This window comes from Carcharodon carcharias, chromosome X (assembly GCF_017639515.1).
Source record: "Carcharodon carcharias isolate sCarCar2 chromosome X, sCarCar2.pri, whole genome shotgun sequence".
Lineage (NCBI taxonomy): Eukaryota > Metazoa > Chordata > Chondrichthyes > Lamniformes > Lamnidae > Carcharodon > Carcharodon carcharias.
This window is the reverse complement of record NC_054507.1, coordinates 24,481,162-24,496,782: the sequence shown is the minus strand read 5'-3', so window position 1 is coordinate 24,496,782 and position 15,621 is coordinate 24,481,162. Positions and strand designations below refer to the sequence as shown.

Here is a 15,621-nt window from a genome sequence, read left to right as displayed (position 1 = left end):
TATTTTGGTAGGAGACTAAAACACCAGAATATGGACTGAAGAGCAGTGGAAAATTATTTGACATAGATAAATGACAGCTGAGAGCTAAACCATAGTTAACCCCTTCATTGTTATATGTACCTGATCTGTTCCCAGTTGTCTTAGTTGGGAAATGCACTAAGCCAGATAGAGTAGGAGGAATTTTTTGATTTTTAAAAAATATTTTAGTCATGTCTACAGAGTGCCTCCCTCTGTCTGCTTGGAAAATAAGGCATGTTGCGGCTATTTCTATGCTCCACATACACTGGGGCTCATACGTTAGAGCCAACTAGCCAGTCATTGAGAGATAAAGAAGGGTGCCATAACACTCTCTGTGCTCCATTTTGTTAGAATTCAAGAAGAATTATTCTTCATAGATATATACTTGGAAACCAAAAATTGAAAACAAAACGAGCAAATAGAATTTTGTTATTTATCCAATATTTTATTTTGCTATGTCTTTCCTTATTATAAAATTTTCTGAGCATTTTGCTCCAATTGTAAAAAAAGTCTAGAGTTGAACTCTGAAAGCTTAAACATTTCACAAATGTTTCACTTCTCAGTGAAATGGAACTTTAGGTTTCCTGTTCAGATTTCTGTGTCACATTTAAACGAAAAGTAGAAGTTAACACGCAAACTCAAACAAAATACTAGACCCAGAATATCTGCAGCCTCTAAGCTAACCTCCCTGTGCCCCTTCCCAGTGTTTTAATTAACAGTAATTAGGCTTTGTAATCTTAAAGGCACACCTACATTTTGCAGAACAATCATATATTGTTACGAAAACAAAATACTGAAGATGCTGGAAATCCTCTGAAGACCTTGATACTGTCTCATAATGCATGCAGCCAAATGTGCTATTATTTTTAATTAACATAATAAGGAAGCATTTATCTAAGAGTGATCTTAATATGATTGGACTCCATGTTGGGTTTGAACAACTCCAGTGCGTTGTTTAATTGTCCACCACCATTCATGACTGGATATGGCAAGGCTGCAGAGCTTAGATCTGATCCGTTGATTGTAGAATTGCTTAGTTCTGTCTGTCGCTTGCTGCTTATGCTGTTTGGCATGCAAGTAGTCCTGTGCTGTAGCTTCATCAGGTTGACACCTAATTTTTAGGTAGGCCTGGTGCTACTCCTGGCATGCCCTCCTGCAATGAAGAGAGAATTTAACCGTTACCCCTTGACATTCAATGGCATTACCATCGCTGAATTCCCCCATTATCAACATCCTGGGGGTTACCATTGACCAGAAACTGAAATATACTGGCCATATAAATACTGTGGCTGTAAGACTCATCTCCTGACTCCCCAAAGTCAGGAGTGTGATGGAATACTCTCCACTTGCCTGGATGAGTGCAGCTCCAACAACACTGAAGAAGCTGCACACCATCCAGGAGAAAGCAGCCCGCTTGATTGGCACCCCATCCACAAACATTCACTCCCTCCACCACCATTGTACAGTGGCAGCAGTGTGTACTATCTACAAGATGCACTGCAGAAACTCAATAAGGCTCCTTAGACAACACCTTACAAACCTACAACTACTACCATCTAGAAGGCAAGAGCAGCAGACACATAGGAACACCACCACCTGGAAGTTCCCCTCCAAGCCACTCACCATCCTGACTTGGAAATATATTGCCTATTCACTGTTGCTGGGTCAAAATCCTGGAAACCCCTCCCTAGCAGTACTTTGGGTGTACCTACATCACTTGGAGTACAGCAGTTCAAGAAGGCAGTTTCTTGAGGGCAATTAGGGCTGGGCAATAAATGCTGGCCCAGCCAGCGATGCCCACATCCCATGAATGAATGTAAAAGGTCCAGGAACATTGAGTGTGGCTGTGTGGTTTGGGATCATTCTTTTCACCATGTTTCTTGCTCACGCTGAAACAAAAGGCAGCAAATCAAGAGACAAAATCATAAACTTTCTATATACATGCACTTCCTTGCATACATTGTTTAAGTTGAACCGCAGCTGGGTGGGCTCGGCCTGGCAGTAATTGATCAGGAGTGGATGTACTCAAGGTTAGGCTTAGTCGTGAGGCTCAAGATAAAGAGTTTGTGTGATTGGAAGATGGGACGGTAAAGCTTATGTTTAGTATCGCTTGTGTTATATAAATATAAGCATGTTATAATCAGTAACATGCAGAATATTATATCTGTATTAATCAAGTATGTCTACACAAGCAGACATCACACTTGTTACAGATGCAAAACAGTCTAAAAGTGCTGTGAGCTTCTGAGCAACAGTCTAAAACTGTTCACAGTTCCCTCACAAAGCAATTAAACTCTTAATGACCTCAGCCTATGCTTACTTAACAGCAGTTAGACTTTGTGGCCTTAATGGCAGACAGCTCCAGTTTAGCAAAATAACACAAAGTACATTGCAAGGCATAATCCTCTTGACCGTTCAAGACAGCATGTCATCTGATTTGCTAGGAGTAACACAATAGAAGATTGTTAGTATCCACCTAAGTAGCACCAGAAGACTAATATGTGTAGTGCGTCATTGTCCATCATATTTCAAATGTCTATGTCAAAATTTTTGCATCACATTTTCATTCATGACTCAAATTTCATATTTATAGAATGGAAAAGACAAAAGTCTTGCAGTAAGCACCTGCCTGTTACACTGCAGCTGCCACATTTCAAAGCGCCAGCTTTTTAGAGGCACAAAACACTCACAAGAGCAGAAACACCAGTCATTGACTTGGAGCCTGAAACTTACAAGCCAATTTAAGTACAACCGCTTAGAGTTACCTAGTAAATGCAGTAGCCTTAAAGACAAGGGACAGGTTCGCAATCAAGCATCGTAACAGTGCTCTCGGCCCTAAACTACCTGTCAGCAATGTCACTAGCGATGCAATAAATAAAAGAGCATTCTACCCACGAACATACAGGAAGGTATATATTAATTAAGAGTGTTATACCCAGCAATACTCAGTGTTTTCTTATCACTATATACAAGACTGGCTTACACTAAAAGGGGATAGTATTTTATTAAAAATACCCACAAGGCAAATAGACCCTTTTGTGTCATCAAGGTGGCTTTATTAATTCAGAAGAAACTGTAAGGCCCTAGTGTGGTGTACCACAGACAGGAAATGGGCATCCTTTGTAATCACTGACACTGCTCCCCAGAGACTTTCACTTTATATTTTGAGTTCTGTGTAAGGTAGGGATGGGAGGGTAGAGGGACGGTGTAGAAAAATGGATTGTTTGATTAGTTAATACAACAGCATTGATGTGCAGGGCTACTCTTTCCTGATAAATGAATAGCTGGGTTTGCCGAGAATTAAAACCAAAAAATGCTGGAAATACCCAATAGATCTATCAGCACCTGTAAAAGAGGAAGGACAGGTTTGCATTGCAGGGGTTGACTCTTTGTCAAAAGCACACTGCATTAAAAATGCTGTTAATTGGATCCCAAGCCAGGTGGTGAAGTATGAAACTAGAAGCAAACCCTTTTCTTGATAATAGGTTTATTTAAAGAATGCAGCACGACATATGCCTGCCTTCAACCTTCTATCCCAGTGTCCCAGCAGTCTCTCTTTATAAGTGCTCCAGGTACTTAATTCAGCAATGCCCTTCACCCGTGTATTTTAACGATATAATTAACATACTGTTAACAAGTGGGACTACAAACTGAAAAGTCACCCAACAAAGATGACAAATACCGAGGGAGGCCAGGGATCAGACATTGAAGGCATGAAATATAAATTTCCAAAATCCTTGGAAACATGGGTTGTGCCAAGGGATTGGAGGATGCCATATGTTCTACCCCTGTTCAGAAAAGAGGAATGGGATAAGCCACAAAATGATGAGCCAATAAATTTTACTTCCTCTGTGGATAAACTGGGAAGAGCAGACATTGTGAGGCTTAGTCGTCACTTGTAGCAAGGCATTTGTGTTCTAGTAACCCTCCGAGTGCAAAAAAAGCCTTTTAACTTTGTTCTTCTAGTAATAATCCTAAAGATTATCAGGGACTGATAGGATTATCATTTTAAAGGCAATTGGATCAGTATTTGAAAAGAGAGATATGGGGAAAGGGCAGGGAAACCAGATTAGAGTAGACAGCACCAATTGAAGAGCTAGAACCAGCACCTCCATGATGAGCCTAATGGCCTCCCTTTGTGCTGCAATTTCTATCTGTGAAACTATATCCCAGCAGGAGTCAGCGCCTCCAAGGAGGGGAGTGGGAGCTGGGGTTAGGTGAGGAAACCTTTGGGGAAGAAATGAAAGTGTTCAAATGGAACATGTCAGCTTCTGTTGAACAGAAGAAGCAGGATGTGTGCATTCTTCTTGGGGATATGAGCAGGTTATGCTAACAGCGACTTTCAATATGTTTATTTTAAAAAGGTTAACACATCCGTTAAAGCTGTGGCGGTGTTAAGTGTTTGTATGGTAACACCTCATGTTCATCAATTTGTTTTTCAAGTGTTATAAATTGCTTTCCAATTAAAGGAAACTGTTTGAAAATTCCAATCTTTACCTCCCTGCAGTGAGATGTAATCCAGGCCAGCCCCAGGAGTTGTGTCTTGTGCTGTGAGTTATTAAAATAAATGGGATGCTGCAGAATTAGAGAAGGTTTGTGTATTTTACAGAGTCCAGAAGGAGCTCCAGCTGCATCGAGTCAAAGATGGAGGAACCGAAAATGCCATCAAACCAAGACATCTCTATCAATCCGTTCTTTGACTGCGCTGGCGACCACTCTCTAGAAAACTCTATAACCTTCAACATTCCACTCAAGGAATTTCCTCATGATCCAGCCTCAGTAGTAGTGATGCCGTACACCTCATCCTATTTCATGGGTAATTAGATCTTGTATCACACATTACTTTGATCCGAGGTAGCATTCTCTGCAGTATGGATGTGCATGAGCTTAATTCTAAATGGAATGAAGCTTCACATTTTACTGAATACAATCCCTTTGTGTTGTTTTCTTTTGAAGCCATGAATCCTCCCAATGGCAGAATTTCACTGCTGATCCTTTGCTATGTAAGTTTTCCTCCTACATATACGAACAAGGAGCAGGAGTAGGCCATTTGGCCCCTTGAGCCTGCTCCACCATTCAATAAGATCATGGCTGATACTACCCCCTATCCCTTTGGCTCCCTTATCAATCAAGAACTTATTGAATTCAGCCTTAAAAATATTCAATGAGCCTGACTCCACCGCTGTCTGGGGAAGAGAGTTCCTACAGACTCACGACCCTCTGAGAGAAAAAATTTCTTCTCATCTCCATCTTAAATGGGTGACCCCTTATTTTCAAACTGTGTCCCCTAGTGCTAGTCTCTCCCACAAGAGGGAACTCCCTTCAGCATCCACCCTTTCAAGTCCCCTCAGAATCTTATATGTTTCAATAAGATAACTTCTCATTCTTCTAAACTCCATTGGATACAGGCCCAGCTTGTCCAACTTTTCCTCATAGGATAACCACACCCCCACCCAATCCCAGGTATCAATCAAACAGTTTATGATTTTTAAAATTCATTTACGGGATGTGTGTGTCACTGGCTAGGCCAGGATTTATTTCCCACCCCTAATTGCCCTTGAGAAGGTGGTGGTGAGCTGCCTTCTTGAATTGCTGAAGTCCCTGTGGTATAAATACACCCACAGGGCTGTTAGGGAGGGAGATCCAGGATTTTGACCCAGCGACAGTGAAGGAATGGTGATATATTTCTAAGCCAGGATGGTGAGTGGCTTGGAGGGGAACTTCCAGATGGTGGTGTTCCAATGTGTCTGCTGCCCTTGTCCTTCTAGATGGAAGCTTGTGGGTTTGGAAGATGATGCCTTAGGAGCCTTGATGAGTTTCTGCAGTGCAACTTGTAGGTGGTACATACTGCTGCCATTGTATGTCCGTGGTGGAGGGAGTGAATGTTTGTGGATGGAGTGCCAATCAAGTGGGCTGCTTTATTCTTGATGGTGTTGAGCTTCTTGAGTGTTGTTGGAGCTGCACTCATCCAGGCAAGTGGAGAGTACTCCATCGCACACTCCTGAGTTGTGCTTTGTAGATGGTGGACATGCTTTGGGGAGTCAGGAGGTGAGTTCCTCGCCGCAGGATTCCTAGCCTCTGGCCTACTCTTATAGCCACTGTATTTATATGGCTAGTCCAATTCAGTTTCTGGTCAATGGTGATCCCCAGGATGTTGATAGTGGGTTTCAGTGATGGTAATGCCATTGAATGTCATGGGGCAATGGTTAGATTCTGTCTTGTTGGAGATGGTAATTGCCTGGCACTTGTGTGGCACAAATGATACTTCAGTACTATTGCCAGAATATTATCAGTGCCCATAGCCTTTGCAGTATCCAGTGCCTTCAGCCATTTCTTGATATCATGTGAAATGAATCGAATTGGCTGAAGACTGGCATCTGTGATGCTGGGGACCTCCAGAGGAGGCCAAGATGGATCATCCACTCGGCACATCTGGCTGAAGATTGTAGCAAATGCTTCAGCCTTATCTTTTGCACTGATGTGCTGGGCTCCTCCATCATTGAGGATGGGGACATTTGTGGAGCCTCCTCCTCCAATGAATTGTTTAATTGTCCACCACCATTCACAACTGAATGTGGCAGGACTGCAGAGCTTAGATCTGATCCGTTGGTTGTGGAATTGCTTAGCCCTGTCTATCACTTGCTGTTTATGCTGTTTTGCACCCAAGTAGTCCTGTGTTATAGCTTCACCATGTTGACACCTCATTTTTAGGTATGCCTGGTCCTGCTCCTGGCATGCCTTCCTGCACTCTTCTTTGAATCAGGGTTGACCCCCTGGCTTGGTGGTAATGGTAGAGTGGGGGATATGCTATGCCATGAAGTTACATATTGTGTTTGAGACAATTCTGATGTCCCACAATGCCTCATGGATGCCCAGTCTTGAGCTGCTAGAGCTGTTTGAAATCTATTCCATTTAGCACGGTGGTAGTGCCACACAACACATTGGAGGGTAAAACAAAAGCAGAATTACCTGGAAAAACTCAGTAGGTCTGGCAGCATCGGCAGAGAAGAAAAGAGTTGATGTTTCGAGTCCTCATGACCCTTCGACCGAACTGAGTGAATCCAAGAAAGGGGTGAAATATAAGCTGGTTTGAGTTGTGGTGGTGGTGGTGGTGGTGGTGGTGGGGGGTGGGCGTTGGTGTGGTTGTAGGGACAAACAAGCAGTGATAAAAGCAGATCATCAAAAGATGTCACAGACAACAGAACAAAAGAACACATAGGTGTTAAAGTTGGTGATATTATCTAAACGAATGTGCTAATTAAGAATGGATGGTAGGGCACTCAAGGTATAGCTCTAGTGGGGGTGGGGGGGAGCATAAAAGATTTAAAAATATTTAAAAATAATGGAAATAGGTGGGAAAAGAAAAATCTATATAATTTATTGGAAAAAACAAAAGGAAGGGGGAAGAAACAGAAAGGGGGTGGGGATGGAGGTGGGAGCTCAAGACCTAAAGTTGTTGAATTCAGTATTCAACATTGGAGGGTATCCTCATTGTGAAGATGGGACTTTGTCTCCACAAGGACTGTTCGGTGGTCACTCCTTGTTTGTTCCCTCATCATGTCGCAGACCCAGTCTAGCAGCTATGTCCTTTAGGACTTGGCCAGCTCGGTCTGTAGTGGCGCTACCGAGCCACTCTTGGTGACGGACATTGAAGTCCTCCACCCTGAGTACATTCTACGCCCTTGCTCCCTCAGTGCTTCCTCCAAGTGATGTTCAACATGGAGGAGCACTGATTCATCAGCTGAGGGGGGGTGGTACATGGTAATCAGCAGGAGGTTTCCTTGCCCATGTATTGACCTGATGTCATGAGATTTCATGGGGTCCAGAATTGATGTTGAGGACTCCTAGAGCAACTCCCTCCCGACTGTATACCACTGTGCCACCAGCTCTGCTGGGTCTGTCCTGCCAGTGGGACAGGACATATCTAGGGATGGTGATGGGGATGTCTGCGACATTATCTGTAAGGTATGATTCTTTGAGTATGACTATGTCAGGCTGTTGCTTGATTAGTCTGTGAGACAGCTCTCCCAATTTTGACCCTAGCCCCCAGATGTTAGTTAGTAAGGAGGACTTTGCAGAGTTGACAGGACTGGTTTTGCCATTGTTGTTTTCGGTGCCTAGGTCAATGCCGGGTAGTCCGTCTGGTTTCATTCCTTTTTATTGGCAATTACGTCCTTCCTTAAATAAAGAGACCAAAACTGTACACTGTACACACTATATGGCCGAAATCTTCCAGCCCCCTCTGCGGCAGGGCCGGCAGGCCATTGAAATCTCCGTTCATATCGGTGGAACCAGAAGACCCCATCAGCGTGAGGGGCTGGAAAATTTCAGCCTACGATTCTGCAATTACACCTGAATGCACCAGCCCTAAATTCTAATGGCATGTTTAATGGATAAATGTCTCAACTTCCCAACCTTACCTAGATTTCATCCAGTGGGAGAAAAGTGACAGGGGCCTTGACTCTCTTTTTGCCCTTGGCCTGCTGAAGGTGTTGATTTATGCTGTGGTAGAGATCCCTAGGGGGTAGCATCTTTTTGGCACCTCGGACAATTGACTATTCTTCCTGTGTGACCGCTGGCTGTGAATTTGGGCATTTAAATGTGCAGAGCACGGCAGCGGACCCTGATCCTGCTCTCCTCCACCATCCACACAGATGCAGGCACTTTCCTGTCAGGGGTCACTGAATTGTGCTCAGGAATTAGGACACTGCATGATACTTCCCCCACCCCTTTCCTAATCTATTGCACTGGAACTTTGTAGCAACCAGTCTTCTGCCCTGGCTGAAATCAACCAACTCAGTGCAGACTGGAGACTGAACTCCAGGGAGCTCTGATAATGTACATTGGACCAGGGGCTTTTCAAATTTGAATGGCTCAGTAGTAAGCCAAGTGGTGCATTTATCTTCTGGGCAGCTCCCTTTTAATTGACCACTTTGTAATTGGTACCGCCTAGCCAGCAATATCCACATCCCATGAATGAATAAAAAAAACTCCTTTTCATAAACTTGTCAAATCAAAAACCTTTTCCATAATCTGCAGTTTTGAAGTTAGTCACCTGAAAGGGATGGCTCTGATCTGAATGAACTGGGGACTCCTAGAGAGCACAATGCCTCCTTTACTCTGATTGACTGCTTTGCTGCCCATTCCTTCAAAATCCCCAATACCTTAGGTTAATTGTGTGTTTTTGCATGGAATATTGCATTTCCTCCTTACATGGTTTGGCCACCTACAAGGTTGGGTGTGCATTGTCGTAAACATCCCATAACGTAGCATAACAACAGGGCTTTCACTATTAGTATTTAGGATTGTGAACTTATATGGGAGGAATCCTAGTTATGAACCTGCTGTGCTCTCTATCGTACTACACTATTGCCATTGAGAGAAAGTAAATAGAATGACCCAGTGGTTTGGCTGATAAATGTCCTGTTCTGTATGTTACTGAGCCATACACACCAGGAGGGTCCAAGGTTGCCTGCCTAGTCTCATTTAGTTAGGTAGGGCACTACAATGAGGATCAGCATTCTTGGGCTAGGAGGGGAAAGTTCAGTGTGGATTTCTGCTCCTCCTCACCATCCAGTTCTTCCCCACCTCCCCAGTCCCTTCTGTAACTTGTGTAAACATTAAGTGAGGACGAGATAGGCTTGCCTGTAATGGTTCCTGCAGTCAAATGACCTCCAGTATTCACAATCTAGCCTCATTCATGAAGAATGGACACTTGGGCAGGGGACTGCATTGCTACCTGCACTCGTGGGCCAGAGTGAATCTCTTCAGGAGAAAAAGTGGAAAAGAGGGAGGATAGAAAGGATTTGGTGCAGTGGATAGGAACGTTTTAGGTGGGGTGTTTTGGGGGAGCGGTGGTGGAAAGAATGTTGAGATATTTTAAGTCTTTGCCCTCTCGAACTCAATATCCCACACACCTTCCCTGGATGAAAGACTAGTTTTCAAGCTTCAGTCTAACTGGTGACTTGAAAGTAGAGAAGAATGTCTTGGCAAGTATGCAGGAATTGCGGGAACAAAATACTTGGCTCACAACTATTACCCCAGAAAATTTTGAGGGTTATTCCTGTGGTCTAAATGGCAATGACGGCAGTTTCTAAATTGACTCACTATCTATTGCTTTTCTTTTTTCACTAACTCTATAGAGCTCACTGGTGAATCTGATAATGAACTGAACGACTGCCATGATGCGGAAGTGAAAATGTCTCTGAAGCAGGATGTCTCCGCCTTCTCCCTGTCTGACTCCACACTTGCTCCTTCTCTAGAAAGTTTGAATCTTTTCAAATCTTCACTCAATGAAACTCAGACCTCAGCCTCCCTCCTGATGACTCCACGCACATCATCGCCAGGAAAAGGTAATCTGATTCCTTTTTAAAAAATTATTTCATGGGATGTGGGCGTCGCTGGCTGGGCCAGCACTGGTTGGAGTCATACCTAACACAAAGGAAGATGGTTGTGGTTGTTGGAGGTCAGTCATCTCAGCTCCAGGACATCACTGCAATAGTTCCTCAGGGTAGTGTCCTCGGCCCAACCATCTTCAGTTGCTTCATCAATGACCTTCCTTCCATCATAAGGTCAGAAGTGGGGATGTTCACTGATGATTGCACAATGTTCAGCATCATTTGCAACTCTTCAGATGCTGAAGTAGTCCCATGTCTAAATGCAGCAAGACCTGGACAATATCCGGGCTTGGGCTGACAAGTGGCAAGTAACATTCACGCCACACAAGTGCCAGGCAATGACCATCTCCAACAAGAGAGACGTTCAATGGCATTACCATCACTGAATCCCCCATTATCAAATCCTGGGGGTTACCATTGACCAGACACTGAACTGGCCTAGCCATATAAATACTATAATCATACTGCTCTGCAAGAGTGGGTCAGAGGCTAGGAATGCTGCGACAAGTAACTCACCTCCTGACTCCCCAAATTCTGTCCACCATCTACAGGGCACAAGTCAGGAGTGTGATGGAATACTACCCACTTGCCTGGATGAGTGCAGCTCCCACAACACTCAAGAAGCTTGATACCATCCAGGACAAAGCAGCCCGCTTGATTGGCACCACATCGACAAACATTCACTCCCTCCACCACCATTGCACAGTAGCAGCAGTGAGCACCATCTACAAGATGCAGTGCAGGAATTCACCAAGGCTCCTTCGAGAGCACCTTCCAAACCCACAACCACAACCATCTAGAAGGACAAGGGCAGCAGGTACATGGGAACACCACCACCTGGAAGTACCCCTCCCAGCCACTCACTATCCTGACTTAGAAATATATCACTGTTCCTTCATTGTCGCTGGGTCAAAATCCTGGAACTCCCTAACAGAACTGTGGGGGTACCTACACCACATGGACTGCAGCAGTTCAAGCGGGCAGCTCACCACCACTTTCTCAAGGGCAATTAGGGCTGGGCAATAAATGCCCACATCCTTTGAATGAATTTTTAAAAAGTGTGCTGGTAATTAGAGGTGGGAGTGCAGCTTTGTGAATCCCATGTAAAGCAGTCTCAGGAAGAGAGCTTGAACCATCAGGAAGTGAGCAGTTGCTGGTTTAGTACGCGTTGGAGCGGCATTTGAGAGAATTCATAGGCCAGATCTTCAAAAGTGAAGAGTTGAAATCCCTCACGATGGAGATGGAGTTTTAACAAGATTTTATGAGTCACGGCGGTCACTGATCTGGGTGGGCTGCTGAGAAATCCATGGGATCTGTCTTGGTGGCATCTGCCATTTAACGTGCAGTGTGGTGAGTTCGACCGCAGTTCGCCTGTTAATTCATATTTACCTCGTGTTAATTCCGAATGCTAGAGTATAAGATAGATATTGTAAATTGTTTTACTTTTTTGACTTTCTATAGTAAAGTTTATTTTGTTTGTGTAAAACAGTGAAATCTTGTGGCTTTTTTGTCCTAGTGGGTAATTGAGGTTTTACACCTTATCTTAAATAAGATTACTGGCCCCTAACCAGATCGTAACACAGTGTTGGTGGGGATGAGGTCAAGTATGTTTTTCCCTCTCGTTGGTTCCCTCACCACCTCTCACAGGTCCAGTCTGGCAGATATATCCTTCAGGACTCGGCCAGCTCGGTCAGTATTGTGCTATCAAGCCACTCTTGGTGATGGACGTTGAAGTCTCCCACCTAGAGTATATTCTGTGCACTTAGTGCTTCTTCCAAGTGGTATTCAATAAGGAGGAATACTGGTTCATCAGCTGGGGGAGGGCAGTAGGTAGTAATCAGTAGGACATGGACTGCAGCAGTTCAAGAAAACAGCTTACCAGCAGCTCCTCGAGGGCACTTAGGGATGGATAATAAATGCTGGCCTTGCCAGTGACACTCACATCCCATGAAAGAATAAAACAAAAAGCAAAATAATCATGGATTGGGATTGCACAATTCCCTGCCATATGCTCCCACTGGGAGCACAGAAGTGGAACACCTCCCTTTTAAATTACGAGTGCAATTTTTGCCTCCTAATGCTCCTGCAAAGCGCCTTGGCTGGGATGTTTTACTACATTAAAGGCACTGTACAACTGCAGTTTCTTTGCTGCATTGCCTCGCCCAAGAACCAAAATAAGATTGAGTTGGTGTAAGCCAGAACAATGAAGGGAAAAATATGATACATCAACAACAATTCCCAAATGGTGACCACAGCTGCCATAACAAGCACCCAGTGTTCGTAACGTTAGATATTAAATCTGATTAAGCATTCAGCAACAAGAATATTCACAAATCCCTTTGAAGAAAGGAGTGCCCAGGTAGGCAATTTGGCCAGAGAGGCCTACTGACTCCTCAGACCACAACATTAATTTGACCTAGAACCAATCCTTGTCCTTGTTGAGTTATGAGTCAGCACTTGTTTTACTGGAGGGGGGTAGATAATTTGAGCAATTGTTACTCATTTTTCTGTTTTGGAGCAAAAATGTTATTGGTGTCCTTTGAAATTTACTGTTGTGCATCTGTGAAAAGCTCTTTCTGCTGAATTTAACAACAGTGCTTTTTAATTTTGTACAGATTTAACTGTCTCGGATAGTGAAACCGATGAGTGCGAGGACCCTGATGCTGCAGCAGTAAAAATTCTTTCGAAACTAGTCATGTCAACTCTCACGCTGTCTGACGCCGATGCTGATGGCACTGGTGGCCCTGGTGGCACCAGCACCTGCTCTCTAGAATCCTCAACACTCTTCAAAACCCCTGTGAAGAAGGCAAAGAAGAAGGCCTCTGTACTGATGACACCTCCCACACCATCATCCTCTGCCACAAGTAAGGGTGAGTCATGTCTCAACAGATTCTGTCAAGATATAATTGCCTCCCTTTATTTTAAAGAGGCCTCTCTGAAACCATAATATTGCAGTACAGTAGAGCAGAGGCTACAGAAATCAGCACTGATGTTGTATCTGCATTCCTTCTTTAGAGATTTCTCCCTCTCTCTTGGGTTGCTTTTCTCCCAGTGCCATGGACCATTCCACAGACGAGAAAGCAGGCAAGTGACTGGCTCCTGAGCTTTGGTCATTGGTGCTCTGCAAGGTGTACAAGATTGTCTTGAGCTGACCTGCCCTAAATTTTCCCTCCATTTCTGAGGAGGCACTGAGGCCCAAGTGTCACACCCCTACCATCTGTCCTAGCTAAAATCAGCTAGCTCCATGTAAACCAGGGCCATTCTGGTCTGTGTAGCTCAGTTTCACACTAGGCAGTGCATTTACTCAGAAGGCTACCGGGGGAGGTGCCCTCGCCATGCTTTTTAAACTATTTCCTCTCCCTCTCTTATTGGCCTCCCTGGCAAAGCTTTATATCCAGGGCCCCAGAATTCTGCGGCAAATCCAACCAAATTTTGCGGCATGAGAACGCAGCAGCAAGTCTATCCACAGTTTGGGGGCATTGCAATATACGTATTATATATTTATAAAATATATATATTTTAAAAATTTAGAAAGACTGGGATTTTAAAACTGTTGAAAAGCAGTTTGCTGTGCTCAGCCTCTGAAAGCCGTGTACTGCTTAGCTGTTTACAGTAATAGCTGCCACTTTACACCCAGCTAATCTCACCTGACCTTTCACCTAGCTAAGTGGGACAGCAAGGTGCTTAGTGGCGGCTCGTTAAACTGGCGGCTTTTTGACTGAAATGTTAGCATTTATGACAATGTATCTTCCAATATGGTGTGCAGAGCCCAGGCATGTTCAAACTGTTTCCCTTTCAAAGAGTTTAAAATGACAAAATTGTGTAATACTTGTGTGTTTAAAGTGCCGGTGAGTTCAATACCTGTTGATAGACAGCTGCAGTCACTACCCAATGTTACATTCAGCAGCATAAACTCAACTCCCCAGCACATTAAACAAGCAAGGAGATATGTTGCTTCAATTTTAAATGGAAAATTTAATCCTGAGGCTGTGTTAATTGCACCCGAAGGTACAACTTGTAAATGCTGCCACTTTAGACATTAGGAGCACAGAGGACAAGAGGCTGGATTCAGACCTGCTACAAAGCCAGCTGATTAAAAGCTGAAATTAATGGGGGTCAGATAATCCCCATGCATTTCACACCTTGCACACTTCACCTGCCTAGCGGGTAACCAATACCTGGTGTAACAAATCCAAATGGTGTCAACTGTGTGCCAGCGTGGCTCATTTGATAACTCATTTGATTGCACTCTTGCATAAGAGTCTGAAGGTTGTGGCTTCAGGCCCCACTCCAGCACCTTGAACTCAAAATCTAGGCTGACGCTCCCAATCCAGCACTGAGGGAGCGCTGCACTGTTGGAAGGGTATACTTTCAGATGAGATGTTAAAACGACGCCCTGTTCTGGTGGTTATTAAAGATCCCATGGCACTATTGGAAGATGAGCCTCAGTATCCTGGCCAATGTTCCTCACTCAACCAACAACACCAGAAAAAAAAATTAACTGCTCATTTGTTTCACTGCTATTTGTGGGATCTTGCTGTGCGCAAAATGGCTGCCGCGTTTGCCTACAAAGCAACAGTCACTGCACTTCAAAGTAATTCATTGTATGTGAAGCACCTTGAGGCGTTTCTGAGAGACATGATAAGGCGCAATATAAATGCAAATCATCTCTTTTTCTCTTTCTGTCTCTCTCGCTCTCTCCAATTCTTTGCAGTCCTCACTGATTTGCATTTTGTTAATTCCCATATATTTCACACTTTGAACACTTCACCTGCTAAACTGGACTCTGAGCTTCTGCAAAAGCAGCCGGTTAATGAGCTGAGATCACTGGGGTTAAGTAACCATCCTGCATTTTGTACCTTGCCCACTTCAACAGTAAGTGAAGTGCAAGGTGTGAAATGCTGGAAATTAGTGAGCTCCACATCAATGAGATGTTAGAATATTAATGTTAATTGATACCATTTTGACTCAGAACACCAGGTATTGGTATTGGTACACCAGGCATTGGTCCAATTACTTGCAATGAGAGGAAACTATTTGGGAAAGGAAACAAGTGGTAGGGGAGAAATTTTGGGGCACTTTCTGCAGCCGTGAAATCAGAGTTCTCAGGACCCGGGTTATATCCCAGCCAAAGGAGCATGCATGCAAGGTACTGCAAGACCTCTGTCACTATTAATCTTGAGCTAGTTGTTAGCAAGTTGTAGGG

At 43.9% G+C, this 15,621-nt stretch overlaps 1 protein-coding gene across 6 annotated transcripts in view; it reads left to right on the top strand.

Moving 5' to 3' along the window:
* The window catches only part of LOC121273352 (bromodomain adjacent to zinc finger domain protein 2B-like), a 161,329-nt gene that overhangs the window by 83,899 nt on the left and 61,809 nt on the right, over positions 1-15,621 (top strand). For 5 of the 6 annotated variants that reach the window (XM_041180528.1, XM_041180523.1, XM_041180527.1 and 2 more), the window contains 3 exons: positions 4,628-4,834; positions 10,161-10,370; positions 13,031-13,285. In XM_041180528.1, the coding sequence (XP_041036462.1) occupies positions 4,663-4,834; positions 10,161-10,370; positions 13,031-13,285 (637 nt within the window). In that variant the 5' untranslated portion in view covers positions 4,628-4,662. The remainder of the gene's footprint in view (positions 1-4,627; positions 4,835-10,160; positions 10,371-13,030; positions 13,286-15,621) is intronic. The other variant, XM_041180525.1, reaches the window with a different exon arrangement.